Source organism: Diplotaxodon limnothrissa, linkage group LG19 (genome assembly GCF_057381915.1).
Source record: "Diplotaxodon limnothrissa isolate DT_005_m linkage group LG19, D_limnothrissa_male_GT1.1, whole genome shotgun sequence".
Taxonomy (NCBI): Eukaryota; Metazoa; Chordata; class Actinopteri; order Cichliformes; family Cichlidae; genus Diplotaxodon; species Diplotaxodon limnothrissa.
This window is the reverse complement of record NC_140614.1, coordinates 25,233,273-25,249,581: the sequence shown is the minus strand read 5'-3', so window position 1 is coordinate 25,249,581 and position 16,309 is coordinate 25,233,273. Positions and strand designations below refer to the sequence as shown.

At 41.0% G+C, this 16,309-nt stretch overlaps 1 protein-coding gene across 4 annotated transcripts in view; it reads right to left on the bottom strand.

Annotated features, from left to right (window-relative positions):
• Window positions 1–1,561: 1,561 nt before the first annotated feature.
• The window catches only part of fermt2 (FERM domain containing kindlin 2), a 36,799-nt gene continuing 22,051 nt past the window's right edge, over window positions 1,562–16,309 (bottom strand). The window contains exons 5-17 of one of the 4 annotated variants that reach the window (XM_085343474.1): window positions 14,665–14,697; window positions 12,832–13,057; window positions 12,601–12,703; window positions 12,133–12,240; window positions 10,054–10,188; window positions 9,458–9,507; window positions 8,769–8,893; window positions 8,477–8,583; window positions 8,180–8,395; window positions 5,801–5,821; window positions 4,452–4,576; window positions 4,174–4,315; window positions 1,562–3,809 (exon numbers count right to left, since the gene is read on the bottom strand). In XM_085343474.1, the coding sequence (XP_085199600.1) occupies window positions 3,636–3,809; window positions 4,174–4,315; window positions 4,452–4,576; window positions 5,801–5,821; window positions 8,180–8,395; window positions 8,477–8,583; window positions 8,769–8,893; window positions 9,458–9,507; window positions 10,054–10,188; window positions 12,133–12,240; window positions 12,601–12,703; window positions 12,832–13,057; window positions 14,665–14,697 (1,565 nt within the window). In that variant the 3' untranslated portion in view covers window positions 1,562–3,635. The remainder of the gene's footprint in view (window positions 3,810–4,173; window positions 4,316–4,451; window positions 4,577–5,800; window positions 5,822–8,179; window positions 8,396–8,476; window positions 8,584–8,768; window positions 8,894–9,457; window positions 9,508–10,053; window positions 10,189–12,132; window positions 12,241–12,600; window positions 12,704–12,831; window positions 13,058–14,664; window positions 14,698–16,309) is intronic. The other 3 variants (XM_085343475.1, XM_085343476.1, XM_085343477.1) reach the window with 3 other exon arrangements.

Below are 16,309 nucleotides of genomic sequence, written 5' to 3'. Positions count from 1 at the left end.
TAATTCTAATCATAAAATCATAATTTCATCCAACCCTGTGCTCACAGTCCCTGTCATCTTTACAGTCTCCATCAAATATCATGGTAGGAGCTCCCTGTTTAATACCTCCATCGCCCAGCATCTCTGCAGGTGACAGACATACACCGTACCCACTATAGAGGAATGGGCAAAAGCTTGCAAATAGGCAGACTGTCTGCAGGCGTTCTCTGATCTAATCTCCTCCACAATCTGGCATTTGGCTTCTGCTGGGATGCCAGGTATACCATTCAGATGTAGGCAAAAGCAGCTCTTTTTGGTTAAGAATGCACCCAGCACTGGACTGCAGGAGAAACATGGGCAGTACAGATGGCTGTAGACTGCCCTCTGGTGGAGAAATATAATCAGTACACTTGTATATGACGCTGCAACTCAAGTAGTGTTTGTTGGGTATATTATTCGGCAACTGGAAATTGTATCCTCATCACAAGGTTCAGTTTTTGTTTATGTTTCAATGGGAAACTCCGTAAGTATAATCTTTCTCAACTTCACTTAATGTATAAAAGCTTCTTTGTCTTGCAGTCTCAGCTGACTGTTCTGTCTAGTAGCTGGTGTTTTGCGCCTCTGGTATTCTTGCCAATCCCCGCTCATGTATTGACCCATGTGCCTGTTCATCTTAGCCGATATGATGCCTGACATGTACTACATTCCATGTAGTACTGAGGCAGGTTATTGGTCGGTAGTTGGATGGGACCGGTCCCTTCTTGGGGTCCTTGGGGATCAGGACCGTCCGACCTTCGGTTAGCCATTCCGGGTATCTCTCGTCAACTAGCAGCTGGTTCATTTGTGCTGCCAGACGCTCGTGGAGTGCAGTCAGCTTCTTCAGCCAATAGGCGTGAACTATGTCGGGGCCTGGTTCACGCTCTTCATACTAGAGACCCTTGCTTGGATGTCTGCCACCGTGATGGTTACTGGACCCTGTTCAGGGGGAGGAGGTTGCTATGGTCTGCCCTCAGATCCACTTGCCAACTTCTAGCCAAGCATCTCACTGCTGCCGTATTGTAGATCAGTCTCGGTAAGCGTGGCTGTAGATATCATCCGTAGTGCTGCATTAACATTATCGAGCAGACCTTCTGAGGCCACTTCTGCTACACTGCAGTAGTGATGTCGCGGTGGGAAAGCTCCACTTTACACAGTCTGCATTTGTTTACTGTGAAATGTTTTCACTTTTTAAAAAACCTGTTTCCATTTCCTTCCTTCTTCGTTTTGCCGTTCGCGCTAGTTTCTTCTTTGTAGTATTGAGTGCAGTCTTAGCAGAATATAGCTTACTGCAGTGTACTGCAAGTACAAGAAACACACTTGTGGGTTGTTTTTTGTTTTTGTTTTTTTAGAATAGGACGTGTGGACAATAAAATTCCGCGTCGTCGATTATAACGACGAATTGTTGCAGCCTTAATGTCATATTTTACTTTTGTGCAAATGTTATATTGTAATGGCAAATTATGTCAAATCAAGGACAGATACAGGTAATTAAATAAAAATTATTTTATTCATTTTTTTAAATAAATGCATTTTTACAGTCAGAAAACAGAACAGCAGGACATGCACTGCTACTCTTGACACTGAAGGCAAACAAAAAGTCAGAGAAATTAAAAATTAACAGAACAGTTTTCGCTTACCTCTGTTCTTTTTTTCTTTTTTTTTGCTGATTTGTCTCTCCTTCATATGGACATTATTTAATTGCACACTTCAATTGTGTCAAATACCAGACAAATAGTAAGTAGTGAAGTAACCTAAAATGGCATAGAGTCAAACTTGCAGCAAAAAAAGCACATCAATGACAATGTCAGTTCTTTTTTTAAATGAGCTAAAAATGACAGAGCTACAAATGGAAATGTAGAAGAGAAAGCAGAAATGGGGGGAGACAGGGCACAGTGAAAAAGGCTTGTGTATCTGTATTTTAGAAAAATATATATACTCAACAGAACTTCTTAACCAAACCTGGAGTTTGAGACTAGTGTTATCTTCATATATATTCACATATATCTTCATCTGAAACTCAGTAAGACTACAACATGAGCAGGCACATTTACTACACGTGTTGACAGATGGCTTACCTGCAAACCCCCAAAATGCAGAAAAACAAAACAAAACTGTACAATTCTATAAAAATGTTTGTGTTTTTTTTACATTAGTTACAAAAAAAATACTTCATTTACTGATCCTTCATACTGAGGACAGAACAAAAAAAGTTTGCATATTTATTTTTTAAACTCTGTGACCTTTTGCTGGTGTGTACTGATAATAACGATAACAACAACAACAATAATAATAATAGTAATAATACTATATGGTGTGACAAACAAAACAGCGTTAATGTAAAAGCCAGTACAAGGGATATGTGATAATGTCCCTCCTGTTATGTAGTGTACATGCACTACGCTATGAGACATCAGTGGTTTCAGATCTGAGGATGCCGTTCAAAGCTGACCTAAAACTGTGGTCAGAAAAAGAGCCATAAACAGATGTGTTAATGCTCTCTGGCATAAAATCTGTGCACTTTAAGCTTTGTCTAAACAGAAGACTGCTTACAGTTTGGAAAATATAAAAAGACATCATGTTTTAAAGGCATGTTAATTACCTTAGTTGAACATTCTAACTGAAAATTTTTACACCTTACTTTAAAAAAAAACTAGTAGGCGGTTGTAGTCAGCGCTACACTCTATCAACATTTCTGCAGCAAGGACATTTACATCAGCCGGAAACCAGATAACTCAAACCCACTTGATGCTCATGCTGTTGCACTGAACTGTAGTGTGCTCTCGTTTTTAGCGGTCTATTAAATACAGAGTACATCTCACAATGTCAAACCTGTCAGCTAAAACATAATCAACAGAGAGACTCAACAGGAAGGACACAAGTTGTGAGGCAACGACAGAAATCAGAAGCAAAAAAATAAACGGAAAGTTCAGGACAGCTTATTCATAAACAGGACTATATACTGCACAAGTGCACTTACACGTGACTTCAAAGAAAAACCTTTCACAGAGTGGACAGGATGGACATGCAGATCTGATCGACTGACCTCTGCTGTTATAGATACTCTTGATAACCACCTTTTAGGATGAGTAACTGTAGGTCCCTGAGGCACTACAATTACATTTTTATCTACGTTGTTATGTCAGCCTCTTTAGTCCAGTTCCAAAAGAGAGAGAAAAAAGGAAAGTGAAAAAGAATAAGTGGGGAAAAAAGATTCTTTGGGATTTATTCTGATGTTTGAATGGTGTTAAAGGGTCGTCATGGACGTAAGTTGGTGGCCAGTCCAGGAGGAGAGGAGACAGGTGGTTGTAGGACAACAGACAAACTTAGCTTTCTGCTCAACCACTGGAGTTCATCTGAACTGCATCCACCACAATATTAGTGTTGCAACAAATGACCTTGTCAGCATTAATGCAAAAAAACCTCCAAAAAACTATGACCTTAAAAATAGCGTCAACCATGGCAATAGTCATGCTGCTCTGGGCTTTTCAGCGCAGACCTAAACAATTAAAAAGAAAAAGTAAAATAAATTCATATATTGAGGTTTCCCCCCGACCTCCAGCCACTCCCCCTCCTGGCCCCTGACCTACAATCATTGAACCCTGGCAGCCTGGAACAGCTCAGACCCAGCCGCTTGTCAGCTTATAGAACATTTCCTCATCTAGAGACTCATTCTGGTCCTTGGCACGCGTGGACAGGAAGATGTAGCCACCAATGAACTCGTGGACCACCTTACAGTCCACTTCGGCGCAGATGAATGAAAGACTGGGCTCGTCTGCAAATTCCACAGTCACCTGTGCACACAGAGCACGTCACATCAGTCACATCAGTCGTTTTTTGGCTGACATAGTCGTTTTATATGTGTGATCAGCTAAGCTAACATCACAACAAGCAATGCAAAGAACTTTCACTGTTGACTTCCACCCTTTTTACTAGATTAATAGATCAACAAATTCAAGTCATTCACTTGATTATCAAACACAATTAAACAAACCAGCAAAATAAATCCAAGAAGGTTAAAAGGAAGCTAAATTTGCCTCTTCTGTTTTATAACACTGTGTTAATTTTGTATCTGATCGAATCAGTGTGCCTGTCATGTTCCAATAATGTTTTTAAGAAGGTAATACTAAAGGTAAAGCAGTTATGTGGGTTTCCTACCATCTTGATCTCCCAGTTGACGTTCCACTGTTTCATGTTACTAAAGCGCCATGTCTTGATGGCATCTCCGGTGCTGGCGTCCATCCGGATCAAACGATTATAAGTGATACCGATCAGCTCCTCCCGCTTTCCACCCTGGAACCTGCAAAGAAGAAAAGAGTTAGAATCTATTGTGGAATGAAAGTGTGTTGATACAATGACTAAATATGTGACTGTCAGTATGTATGATGAGTTTTTTTGGATGAAGACACATCTTTAGTCAGTTGTTACAAACATACTTTGCAAGGAAATGAGTGATCCCAAACTCAGGAAGGGACTGCCATGCCTGGATAAAGCGCATCTTGGCCTCAATGAGACTCATTTGGGCCACATTCTGGTGGGCTTCAAGAATCCGGGCTGAAATCTGACAGAAACAAAACCGCACTCATTACACACATGACTTTTTTTTTTTTTTTTAATGTATTTTTTATTTACTCCCACCATTTAAAGTATTCACGAACATACACACTAATGACTGTAAACAAATGCATCCCACACACCACACTCTAACAACCCAATGCACCAATTTAACACACGCTTAAAGTGTAAACAAGCTGTGGTTAACCCCATAAAGCTTTCAGAGCAGGGTGTCAATAACCAGTGAACGTTCACAGTGAATGTCTACTACGTACAGCTAGAAAACAATTATGAATCCGAGTCTGCTTTAGAACCCAGACTGAGGTTAATGAGCCAACTTAAGGAAGCTTTCAGGGTGAACTGTGTGAATTGGCATGCATGTATTCACACATGTGTGCCTCCCTCCAGTGGTGCTACATGATTCTTAAGGCTGTAACCTAAACCTTACCATGAGCACAGGAGCAGAAAGTCAAAATGACCACATAGCCCAAAACAAGGATTCTACCATTTCTGTCAGTACACTTAGAGAATGAGTAGTAAACTCCCCTAAAGATAAGTAATCCATCATGGACTGATCATTTTATACATTAAAAAGGTTGCAGTGAAGCTGCCTGAACATCACAGCTTCTCTAATGCACTTGAAAAGCTTTAGTGGTCTCTGCCAGACTGCATTACAATAAAATAAGTAAATTAGATTTACCGTGATGGATCACTTATCTTCAGCAGTCTGGGCTCTGCTTTACATATATTAGAAATACATGAACTAAAATAAGCATCTAACTAAAGGCTAAACATATTATTAAAAAAAAAGAAAGAATAAAATACATTAAACTATTCATCAGTCTAAAAACATTTTCACAAGGGTCTGCTCTATTACATCAGTGAGGCTAACGTTAAATGCTGCATATGGACTGTGTGTTAAATGAGCTAAAACATGCAAAAGACCTGCATGGTCCATTTGTTTCACTCAGTCTGTATATTTATAGCCCCACACCACACAGATGCTCACTTGATACAATTATGTGTTACTTTCTTATCTTGTACACCCCAAAGAACACTGTTAGAGTTAATAACAAGTGACATACAGAAACTATACCATCTACTATGGCAGCCACTATGACTTGCTATAGTTATTGTTAGGTTTGATAACCCAGATACATAAATTGTTCAGAGTTCAAACAATCATGCAAGTATCTAAAGCTTAAAACAGCAGCCAGTGGACACAACTTACCAAGTCCCTGATATAGCCTGGCTGAGGAGGAGAGGTAGGTATGGGAAGATAGATGGGAATGAAGGAGATGCATACAGATAGAAGGAATACAACGTTTGGACAAAGAGAAGAAGACAGTAAGATCACTGTTGAGAGAGGAAAGATAAAAAAAAACAACAACAACAATGCAGGACATGACTGTAATAACAGAAAGCGGGGAGGAAGGCTGTGGAGCTAAAGGGGCATGCAGCGTTCAGCCAGGAGGAGGAAAGTACAGCTGCAATCAAGGAAATCACACATTTTCACATAAAGGAAGTGGGCAGTGTAACTGCAGATTTTAGGTCAGATCATGTCTGCCTGTTCTTTGTAAACACAATGAGCCATTAAAAAAAACAAACCAAAAAACCCTGAAGTCAGTTTCTATGTAATATCTTTGTCAGCCACAAGATGGCGATGTGTGACAGCAGCAGTGAAAGGTGTTGGGCTTCTCCAAGCTGCAGGTCTTTATTTTCTGTTTAAAATAAACCCATTTATCCAGAAACCACCCTGACTCACGTAATCACAAAACTCCTGTGTGCGTGTATCTGGCTGGAGATGCAGCACAGAAGTCTACTCTGACAAATCTTGCAACAGGAAGTCCAGTTTAAGGGAGGTGGGGAGGGGCTGCAGCTGGCCAAAGAGTTAATGGGCTTATCCCAGACAGTTTTCCCGCGCAACATTCCCAAGCATGGCTCATTTCCGGATGTCCCACGCCCACTACATATGTGTGTGTGTGTGTGTGTGTGTGTGTGTGTGTGTGTGTGTGTGTGTGTGTGTGTGTGTGTGTGTGAACAAGGGACTGTACACCATTACGCTTTAATGTTATGCCCAGGGAGATCATCTATTAGACTGTGTTTGAGTGCGAGACTGGATCTGTGCCAGAAAGGACCACAGACAGACACACATCCTGTGCTATTACTACTAATACTCAAAAAACAAAAAGGGGAAAAAAACCTTCCTATTTAAGCTAGCCCCAGTTCCATGCAATTATTTTGCTACAGAGTGTTTCTTTTCTGTAACCCCCCCCCAACAAAAAAAAACCCCTTATCTATTTCTACACCCCTTTTTTGTCACTGGCCACAACTGCAGCTCTGATTAAGTTATACAGCAAGCATGTAAGAAAAATGTAAAGAACTCTAAAATAGTGCAGGAAAAGATGAGCCAAAGTGAGCTAGGACTCTTCTCTGTCTCTCAGTGACATCAGGTAAACTGTAGGTTGGGCAGTGACACACATTTATGGCATTTTTACCTGACACTAAATCAACTCTTTGATTTTATTTTTTTTATCAGTAGGTTTTGTTATAGATGTGGAAGTAATTTCATGTGGGTGACCCCAAATATATTTAAGGGATTTCCTGACTAAACTAAGAAGATAGCGAGTCAGGCTCAAATAGAAAGACAGAACTGAAACTTTAAATTTGAGCTGTTGTAATTTGGGATTAACTGCTGACTTTTAGTACTGCTGTGTGTTTGATCTCTTAACATGCACATTTCCTCTATGAAAGGAGCATTAAAGAGAAACACTGCTTTGTACTGTGGTAACCTATAGGAAGTTTGCAGCACAGACTAACAAAGTCTAACTTCTCCTAGAGTGTCAATAATTTCTATTTCAACTGCTTTTAATAACATTCCTGGTTTCCTATGGTTCAAACCTGCCTAGATCCTTTCCTGTTCTACGTCCATTTTTACCCCTTTATTCCCTCATTTCTTTGAGCAATTTTTTTCCAGACATCAATGATACTTAAAGTTATGCTTCAGATAATATTTGAGTCGTCACCTGCTGTACCAGCAGCAGCTTCCCAACATCATTCTAGCCTCCTAGCACCACTGTATTTTCCTACTACGATAAGAACAAATCCAGATTGAGTGAATAAGCTACGAGAAGAGAACCCCCTCCCTCACCCATCCCTGACCATGGCAGCTGTGTACTCAGCTGTTCCAGGGTACACAAACACACAAATCTACATAACACTTGAGAACATTCATCGTTAATGATTAAATGTTACACCAGATTATAACGAGGTCCATAATAACGGGTTTTCTGATCCATTGCATCTGATATGTATCCATATGACTCTCTGCTCTTTAAGTCCTTTTGTCTACAATCACAGAGCTGAGAACGTGGTGGGTAGAAATGTAGAGAGGAGGAGTAGAGGAACAGGTATTTAAACAACTCAGATGTTAGGAGGACCCCACCTGGAATGAATCAGATGCTTTTCAACCTTTCAACCATGTAATCAGCTTTTCTAAAAACACACACTAGACTAGATGATAACCCTTTTTTTCCCCTTACCAAACATTTCTACCATTTTAACCTCCACATTGCTGTAAACAGATCCTAACCTGGACTACATGGCTTACCTGTTTGTTCTTGTACTTCTTCAGGTAGCGCGGAGACACCAGGCATTCTGGGTTGATATCAGTAGCAACTGGTTCAATGGGTAGGTCAGGGTTCATGTGCTGCATCTTAAGGAAGGACAGAATGTTCTGGACCTCCAGGTTGTATGAGCTATCCGCCATGGTCTTCCCCTTGGAGGCCAAGCGGCATGCAGCCATCCAGTGGGCGTACTGTTTCTCCTGGAGATGAAAAGTCATAATTAACCAACTCTAAAAAGGAATAAGACAGCGCATTAAAGGGTGCACCAACTTCAGCCTCACCGTGTCACACCGAAGCCAGATCTCATTCATGCCATCAGCCACAGGGATTAGCAACTTGATGTTGAATTTCTGACCAGAGATGTTAACATCTGGCGTTACCTCACAGCCTACAAATAGAAAAGCATGGTGCAGGCAGGAAAAAGAGGTCAAGTGTCAGAGCCTGTTCTTTAGACATGCAACCTCAGATTTTTTTTATTTGCAGGGAAAAAATAAATGGGCATGACATTGAGGGGGTTTTTTTTTTTTGTGTGTGTGTGTGTGTACTCTTATGCAACTAGGGATGTCTCTGCACCTCTAAGATTCATTTGATGGGAAGGTGTCCCATGTGCCTCCTCTTTACTCTTGTAACAGGAAATTGTGATATCCTTGAATGTGCACCAGTACTGCTTGTAGCCCTTCAACGTCAGTTTCTTGGGTCTAGAGAGGAGAAAAAAAGCGGAAGACATGTCAGAGTTCAGGTGGGAGAAAAAAAGAAAAAAGGAAAAAACAACCATTTTCTTTATTGGTGGTGAGGAGGAACAGCGGGGGAGGGGAGATCATAAGTACAAAGGAGGGGGAGGAAAAGAAGTAGAGCTTCTCAAGTGCAAAGTCAGCAAGATGAATAGGAAAGAAGCCAGCACTGTGGAAAACCATTAAAAGAGGAAATGCCTCTTGATATCATACCCCCCATTTTATGAGACAACCACCCAAGGGGCCACCTGCCTGTCAGCAAAAGCTTCAAGCCAAAAATGAATATGATTCGAAAGCTTGGTCCAACTATAATCACTCTAGATTTTTTGCCAAAGAATATTTGCAGGCTGAGCTTTCAGGTTGCCTTTTAAGCTCATAAAAAAATAGAAAAACAGGCTTACTTGGCCAGAGAATGGTCCCGCCATAGTCAACAGCTTTTGGATAAAATGTAATCTTGCATAGACTAACATGCAGTGTTTAGTGGTTTTGCTAATAGTAAAGGTGCATTTAACCTCATGGCACTGGACTTACTTGAAGACTTTAACATAGTCTGCTAGCTCAGGAATAGATGTGATGTCACCCTAGGAGAAAGGGGAAAGCTATTGTTAAAATAAGCCTGGAACACTTTAACATACATACATATATGTGAATAAAAGGAAAGAAAAAAAGGGAAAGGATTAAACACAAAACAATGACCTCACACTTGACTTTGTACATTTTCAATGTCATTGCTCAGCACAGTAAGCTGGCTTCTTATGTAATATCTCAGAGGTCAGTTTCCTCTGATAAGCTAAATACATGTTTCAAGAAGTTGTTGTAACAGTAGAGACATATTTTCAGTGGGGCCTTAGAACCCCCAGCTCTTTGTTAGATGCAGAGCTTTTGAATAACTGTGAAATTTTGCACTTCCAGCAAACTGTAGTGCATTGCATTGTCTTTGTGCGTTTCCTGTCATGTTTATGAGTGCTGATGAAAGGAGACTTCGTCACAAGTAGAAACAAAAGCACCTAACTGATGCCAAGATTTCACAATTGGGAAAAACAAATTCACATAATGACGCCCATTTGGACAAAAAGGATGCAGGCAAGCCCAGTGCACACTCAAGCACCAGTGGTTTTGTCTCATACCAGTGTGTTGGAAGTCTTCCCTCCCTCCAAGGTAATCTCCAGATCTGACAGGGCTGCATCCACTTCATCCACCTCCTTCTCACTATTATTCATGTGGTTGTCTGATGACATGATTGACAGCTTGTTGATGTGGTACTGAGAATGAAACAAAGAGCGATGCTCTGGTTAAAAGCATGAAACCTGCAATCTATTACTAAAGTGTCCATTCCCTTAAAGCTTCCAGGTCTAAAATAAAACACTTGAGACACGGGGATTTAAAGAAAGTGTGAGGTGGAGATAGACTGTTAGCAGCTTGTTATCTGTTGCACCAACATGGTCAACAGTATTGCTTTTTTCTATAAAGTTTTGCTGTGTGCTACCGGTGCATAAACGCTCCAGCTACATCTTATAAAAAGGAAAAACAATCTGTGATAATTGCCATATAAATACTTTAAGATGTGATGGCATTTGTGTTAGCAAGTGCTGCCAGCATACACCACTGAGTTTACCAGCTATGCCGTTTTTTTTGGAAGAAGCTGAAGATAAAGAAAGTTGTCTAAAGAAGAGAAGTGTGCTAAAGTTACTGGTAAAGATTCACTGAGGTCAGGCTGTTATAGGCAATGAAATTGTTTTTACCAAGTGTATACTGAATGTAGGACTGGTGCAAGACTGTAGTAAGAGATTGTTCTCTATTACAAACCCCCCACAAACAAACCCATCAGTGAGTCACAGATACCAAATTTAGCTTGTAGATAAATGGTATTTATAATGTCACCCCATCAGCAACCCCCACCAATATATGAATGAACAGCTGTCAAGAAAGTGAGCGATACAATGCAGCGTTTGATAGAGATTTAGCTGATTTAGCTGGCTAAGGCTTCATATTGTAGGACAAAGAGCTTGCCATGATGTCCAATCCTCTGGCTCATCTTTAAAAAATGCAACTCTGTGAAGGAGTGTTTCCCATTTTTCTGTTTGTTTGTGTGATCATCAGAGTTACTTCTTTATCTGCTGAAGTACTGACTACAACCTGTGTCCCAAGTCCATGACTATGAGGTCAATCACTAATCTTGACCACTGATTACCTCATATTTGAGAACTACCATAGTGATACATCCGGGTGACAGCATGCTAAGTCCAGCCAGCTGCATACCAGAGTTGGACAATCATTGCTCTTTATTTAGACCTTAGTATCTGTCAACAGTGAAACCTAAGCTAAAAGCCAAGACTGAAACGCAGTAGTAGCTACTAAAGTGCTAAAAGATAGGCAGCAACAGTCTACCTACCGGCCCAAACACCCAACTTAGATTAGCATCTCTCCCAGTGCAGTGTAAGAAGAAACCAGTGAAGTGTAATTACAACTGGTCAGACGAAACAAACCTAACACCTCAGAGTGAAAGAGTGGGAAAAGGAATGTGAACAGGTCTACAAGACCTTGTCTTTCTGGGGTGGGTGGTCTGAGGTATGGGGTCCTGTGCTCCAAGATGCCCTATAATTACCCTCAGGGTGAAGACAGGGTGGCGTCCTCAGGTCTTGGCACCCACAGTTTATGGGGGTCAGAAATAGAAGGAACACCACCCCAATGGTACATGAGGAAACCTAGGGGTGTAAAAGAGCTTCAAATCTGTACATCACTCCCATTCGAGCCAATATCCATTCTAGCGACTGTCATTTCTACTGATCTACTTTGAACTTGTCTCAAAACCCAATAATCCAATGCCACCAGTGCCTTTAAAGTCCACCCAGACCAAAATTGTGTTTCTGTTTTACCGAGAGTCACGTAATAATTCTTGGGTTCAAACTGTTTGACGAGTACACTTCTGTAATAAGAACCTCTCTTTAAATCTAAAAGCCTATTTACTTTGTTATTAGTATGAACTAAATAGGAAACAATACACAATAATCAAGATTTAGCCTGCATGCTGCAACAGGGCTTTCAGCATTACAGCTTCACTCTGAGCTGCAATCCTATCCAATTCATTACCTTGAAGCTGAGAAGAAAGCGTGCCTTCCACCCAATAAAAAAAGGTCAGCGTTTCTTTAAATTTCATACCTTGCCAACTTAAACTGTATCAGTACGCAAACACTCAACCTTCTTACCTGGAGGGCAGCAAACATCATCATTTCCTCCTCTGTGCATTCAATTTCCTCCAGGAGAATGGCCCACTTGGCCTGTTCATAGAGCTGGTTCACTCGAATGGCATCATACTGTGGGCACATCAAACCATATTATTGAGCAAACTGGACAACTTTGAATACAGTGATGTCAAAGGTAAAGGTTGTATGAGATTAATGATACAAAAGTATCAAATAACTAGTCTTTCAAACGCCCCATTCAGGTCATCGGTACCAGATATAGAACGTAAGCTCTACAGGCCAGTGTTAAACAAATATTTTTACCCAAATCATGGCAACTAATGGCTGGATGTATCCCTGCTTACTTTATGATTATAATAACTTATATCTGGTGCTTTTAGGTTATGATGATACAGAGCTATTCGGCATGGCAGGGTCTCAATAATTATCTCAACTGACTACAATGTGCTGTGCTTTTTCTGTATGATTTACCTTTGGATTGAGGTCAAAGAAGCTGTGATATTTAAACCTCAGCAGCAGCACCTCATTCTCCTTTACATCCTGCTCCATGAGAGACCTGGACGAGTCCAGCCACCTGTACAAACAGGGATTACAGCTAATTAGAATATGTTATTTTTTCACACAACATGAAAGCAGTCTCTTGTAAATGTTGTCTGTTAACGACCTTTTTTTAACTAAACCACTAGGCAAAGTTTAACTCACCCCTGATTGATTTTGGCTTTGTCCAGCAGGGACTGGGGCTTGTACAGTTTGACCAGAATGTCTGGTGAGGAGATTGGCTGGCTCACAGCAAGGATGCTGGGATTGCCCTCTGACAGGGGACTGTCTCCGAACCAGGCGGAAGTTGGTGACAAAGGGCTGCCGTCCCTTGAGTCATAGGTGGGGGTCATGGTCTTACTGTATAAGCCTGGACTAGAGTAGATGCTCCCTGAAAAAAGATAACCATCAGTTACCGTATTCCCTTGCGGAGCCAGAAATACAAACCTAACACAAAAAACTTCCAAATACTGACACTCACAATCAAGTTAAGTACACATAAGTCACTAACACAGCATTGAGGGGGAAGAGTGAAGACTTCTCAGCACACGCAAATGCAGCCTAGCCTGACCAGTTAGTGGTCAAAAACACCATGTGACTACCAGCACAAACTTTGCAGATGAGTGACTTCAACACCACCCTCCTGCTGATGGTGGGGTAGATGTTGATCAGCATGCAGGTGATGCACAACATGATCAGGTTTACCCATTTACTTACAGACCAAAAGAAAAACCAGCAGGAATGCACTGCACACAGCAAACTACAGCACAATTTACCCACGAGAAAGAGAGAGAGTACAAAAATATTGGAGGAGAATACATTGAATATCTTTTAAACATGTTAAAGGAATATAACTAAATAAAAAAAAACCTTTGATAAACTAAGTGTCTAAGCAACTTAAATGCTGAGTTATATGTATATTTGGTCTGCAGTGTTTTAATTTGGGAGTCTGGCTACAAACAAAAGCCCCCAAAGTGAAGTTATTTGCATTTCCTGTTAGTCCAAGTTCCAAAGTATTTTCATTCCCCTCCATTCCAACTCTCCCTCTGTAGGGTCAAGCAACACTGGCTAAACCATTAAACCCCTTCTGAAATGAGGAAGTGGGCTTGGTTTCTGTATGTGAGTGTGCATGTGGATGTTTATGTTTGCAAACTGAGGTCATGAGAACATGTTGCTGGCTATGGCCTCCCCTTCCTTGTGGGGGAGGGTGATCAGTGGTTCTTTCAAGGTTTTCCTCCCAATGCAAAGTTCATCAGGTCAAGAAGACTTATCCTATCACCTGTAGGGTCCCCTGGGGAATGCCAAATATCTAGGGAAAGTGTGTATAAATTGAAAGCTGGAGTTCCATTAATAACACAAAGGAGCCTCCTCCATCCTGTTTATTGAATCTCAAATGCTGGTGCAAAAACAAAGAATGCTAACATGACTTTACTCCCTAATACTCCCACACTAGTGATTCATAGAGGGCTTAGATGGAAGGAGCAGGACCACCATCAGCTGTTGAGACTACAAGTAAACCATGGGATGGTGGTCAATAAATGAACTGTCATGGATTTGGTTTTTACAGCGCTCCTGTGTGGGCTGCTATTTGAAGCATGCAGATAGGATTATAAGCATGTGATTTTAATTCTGAACACAAGTTTATGGGTAAAAACACAAATGTCCTACATATAACTTGCCCGATAACAACCATCTCATATCTGCATACTCAAGCAAGTGATTGGCTATCCTGCAGGCACAGTGAGCAGGCCCCTGGAGTAGCTTTAAGAAAAGTGAGCAATGAGCTAATTGCTAAAAGGGCGCAAAGCCTTTGTCATGACACCACCCGAATCAGCTGACTTCCTTAGGAGGACCAGTCAGGTGACTCGGTTGCTAGTCCCAAATGCTACATATGTCATGTGACCTTAACACACCAGCTGTGGGGTGTAGAGAGGAATAAGGAGGCAATGCTGAGGAAGCAGTGCTGAAAAGAAAGGACAGAGGAAGGGGAAAGCTTACCTTTCACAGGTCCGATGTATATTATCTCAGAGGCTAGGATGAAAAGAGAAAGAGTAAGAAAAAGAAAGACAGGAAAATGTAGAGGGAAGGAAACGGGTAGAAATCAACTCAAGTGGACAGATTTAAGACACAGAAAACTCTACAGGCATAGAAGGAAACAGAGGAAAAAAGACAACAGTTGAGGAATACAAGAATGGGGTATATCTTTGGCATTTCCACAGACACTGCCAACTGCTAGCCTCAGAGTGGATGACTCAGTTTACCCTCTTCACAGAGGGAGATCGCCCTGGCATGACTAGTGAAGTTCTGCAGTTTCCATCCACCCATTCATAACCATCCAACGCAGCATGACTGATTGAAAACCCAGGCAAGGCGTTGGTCAGAATGACCCAGCCTTGCATGTATAAAGTGCAGCACATTTTTACAAAGTAAAGGCCGTTCGAGGTCTGTCATTCTCAACACTGACAAGACAGACGATTACAAACAGCGGGCATGCCAAGGCGTAGCCGCTCCACTGGGAGCTGCTGAACTGGCATCACAGGCAGCGTCGTGTCTATGTTCGTGTAACAACAACAGCTGAGGATGGTTTTTCTACCAAAAATGACCAATTACGTGAGGCAGGTCAAATGAGTGTGGAGACATTTCCTAAATAGTAATTTTAAATATAGAGATTGAGGTTTTGGAAAAAGATTGCCAGTCTACAAGTGGAAATAAATGGTCATGTACCCATTATGGACTTGTTGTTTAGACAAACACCCATTTCATTTGCTTCTGAGATCAGTGTGGAGCTCACTGTACAGTACACATAGGCTATTTTGCATGTGTTTAGGTACTCTATAGGCACACATTTCTTGTATGTATTTCTTTTACCGTTCTCGGCAGTAATAAATCAGTTAAAAAGACATTGAGAAAAAGGCAAAATGATCTGTTTAAAGCTTGAGTATCTCCAAAACATTCAATCGGACTCAAATACTTCAGAAAAGTGTTAAAATAACTGTCGCGTTCTTATGAATGGTATTATAATCAAATGTGTTGTTTTATCAGCTTATTGAGAAAATATAATAATCGCATTTAAAAAGGTGGATTGTGAAAAGACTAATAAAACTGTTGCATATTAATTTCCTGTAGATTGAATAATTGGTTAACTAAGTATTGCAGTTCTAAATGTGATAAAGGTCGTTCTGTGGTACTGATTGCATCTTTTCAAAGCCTTGTGATTTCTATCAGGAGATCTGGGCCAAGAGGCCAGCCCTTCCTCACGAGGGGACGGAATAACATCTTACAACTTGGCCATAAAATGTACTTTGACTGTAGCATGTGATCTGCGATCTGATGTGTGTGTGTGCGCTCACATACACACACACACACACACACACACACTCTCTCTCACACACAAGGAGACTGGTGACAGTAAACAGATTCTCCACATTCCTACTGAAACTCTGTTTCTCCTCACCACCTAATACTCTGACCACATTCACCCACTGGGAACAAAATGTATCTAAACCAAAGGCGTAGAGGAGTGTGTAGCACACCCCTTAAAATGTGGTGATGCAACTCTGGGCATGGTCGATGTGTTGGGAAGTAACTGCTTTTTGCAGTTTCAATCACTCATTACGTTTAAATATATGAGTGAATAAATACA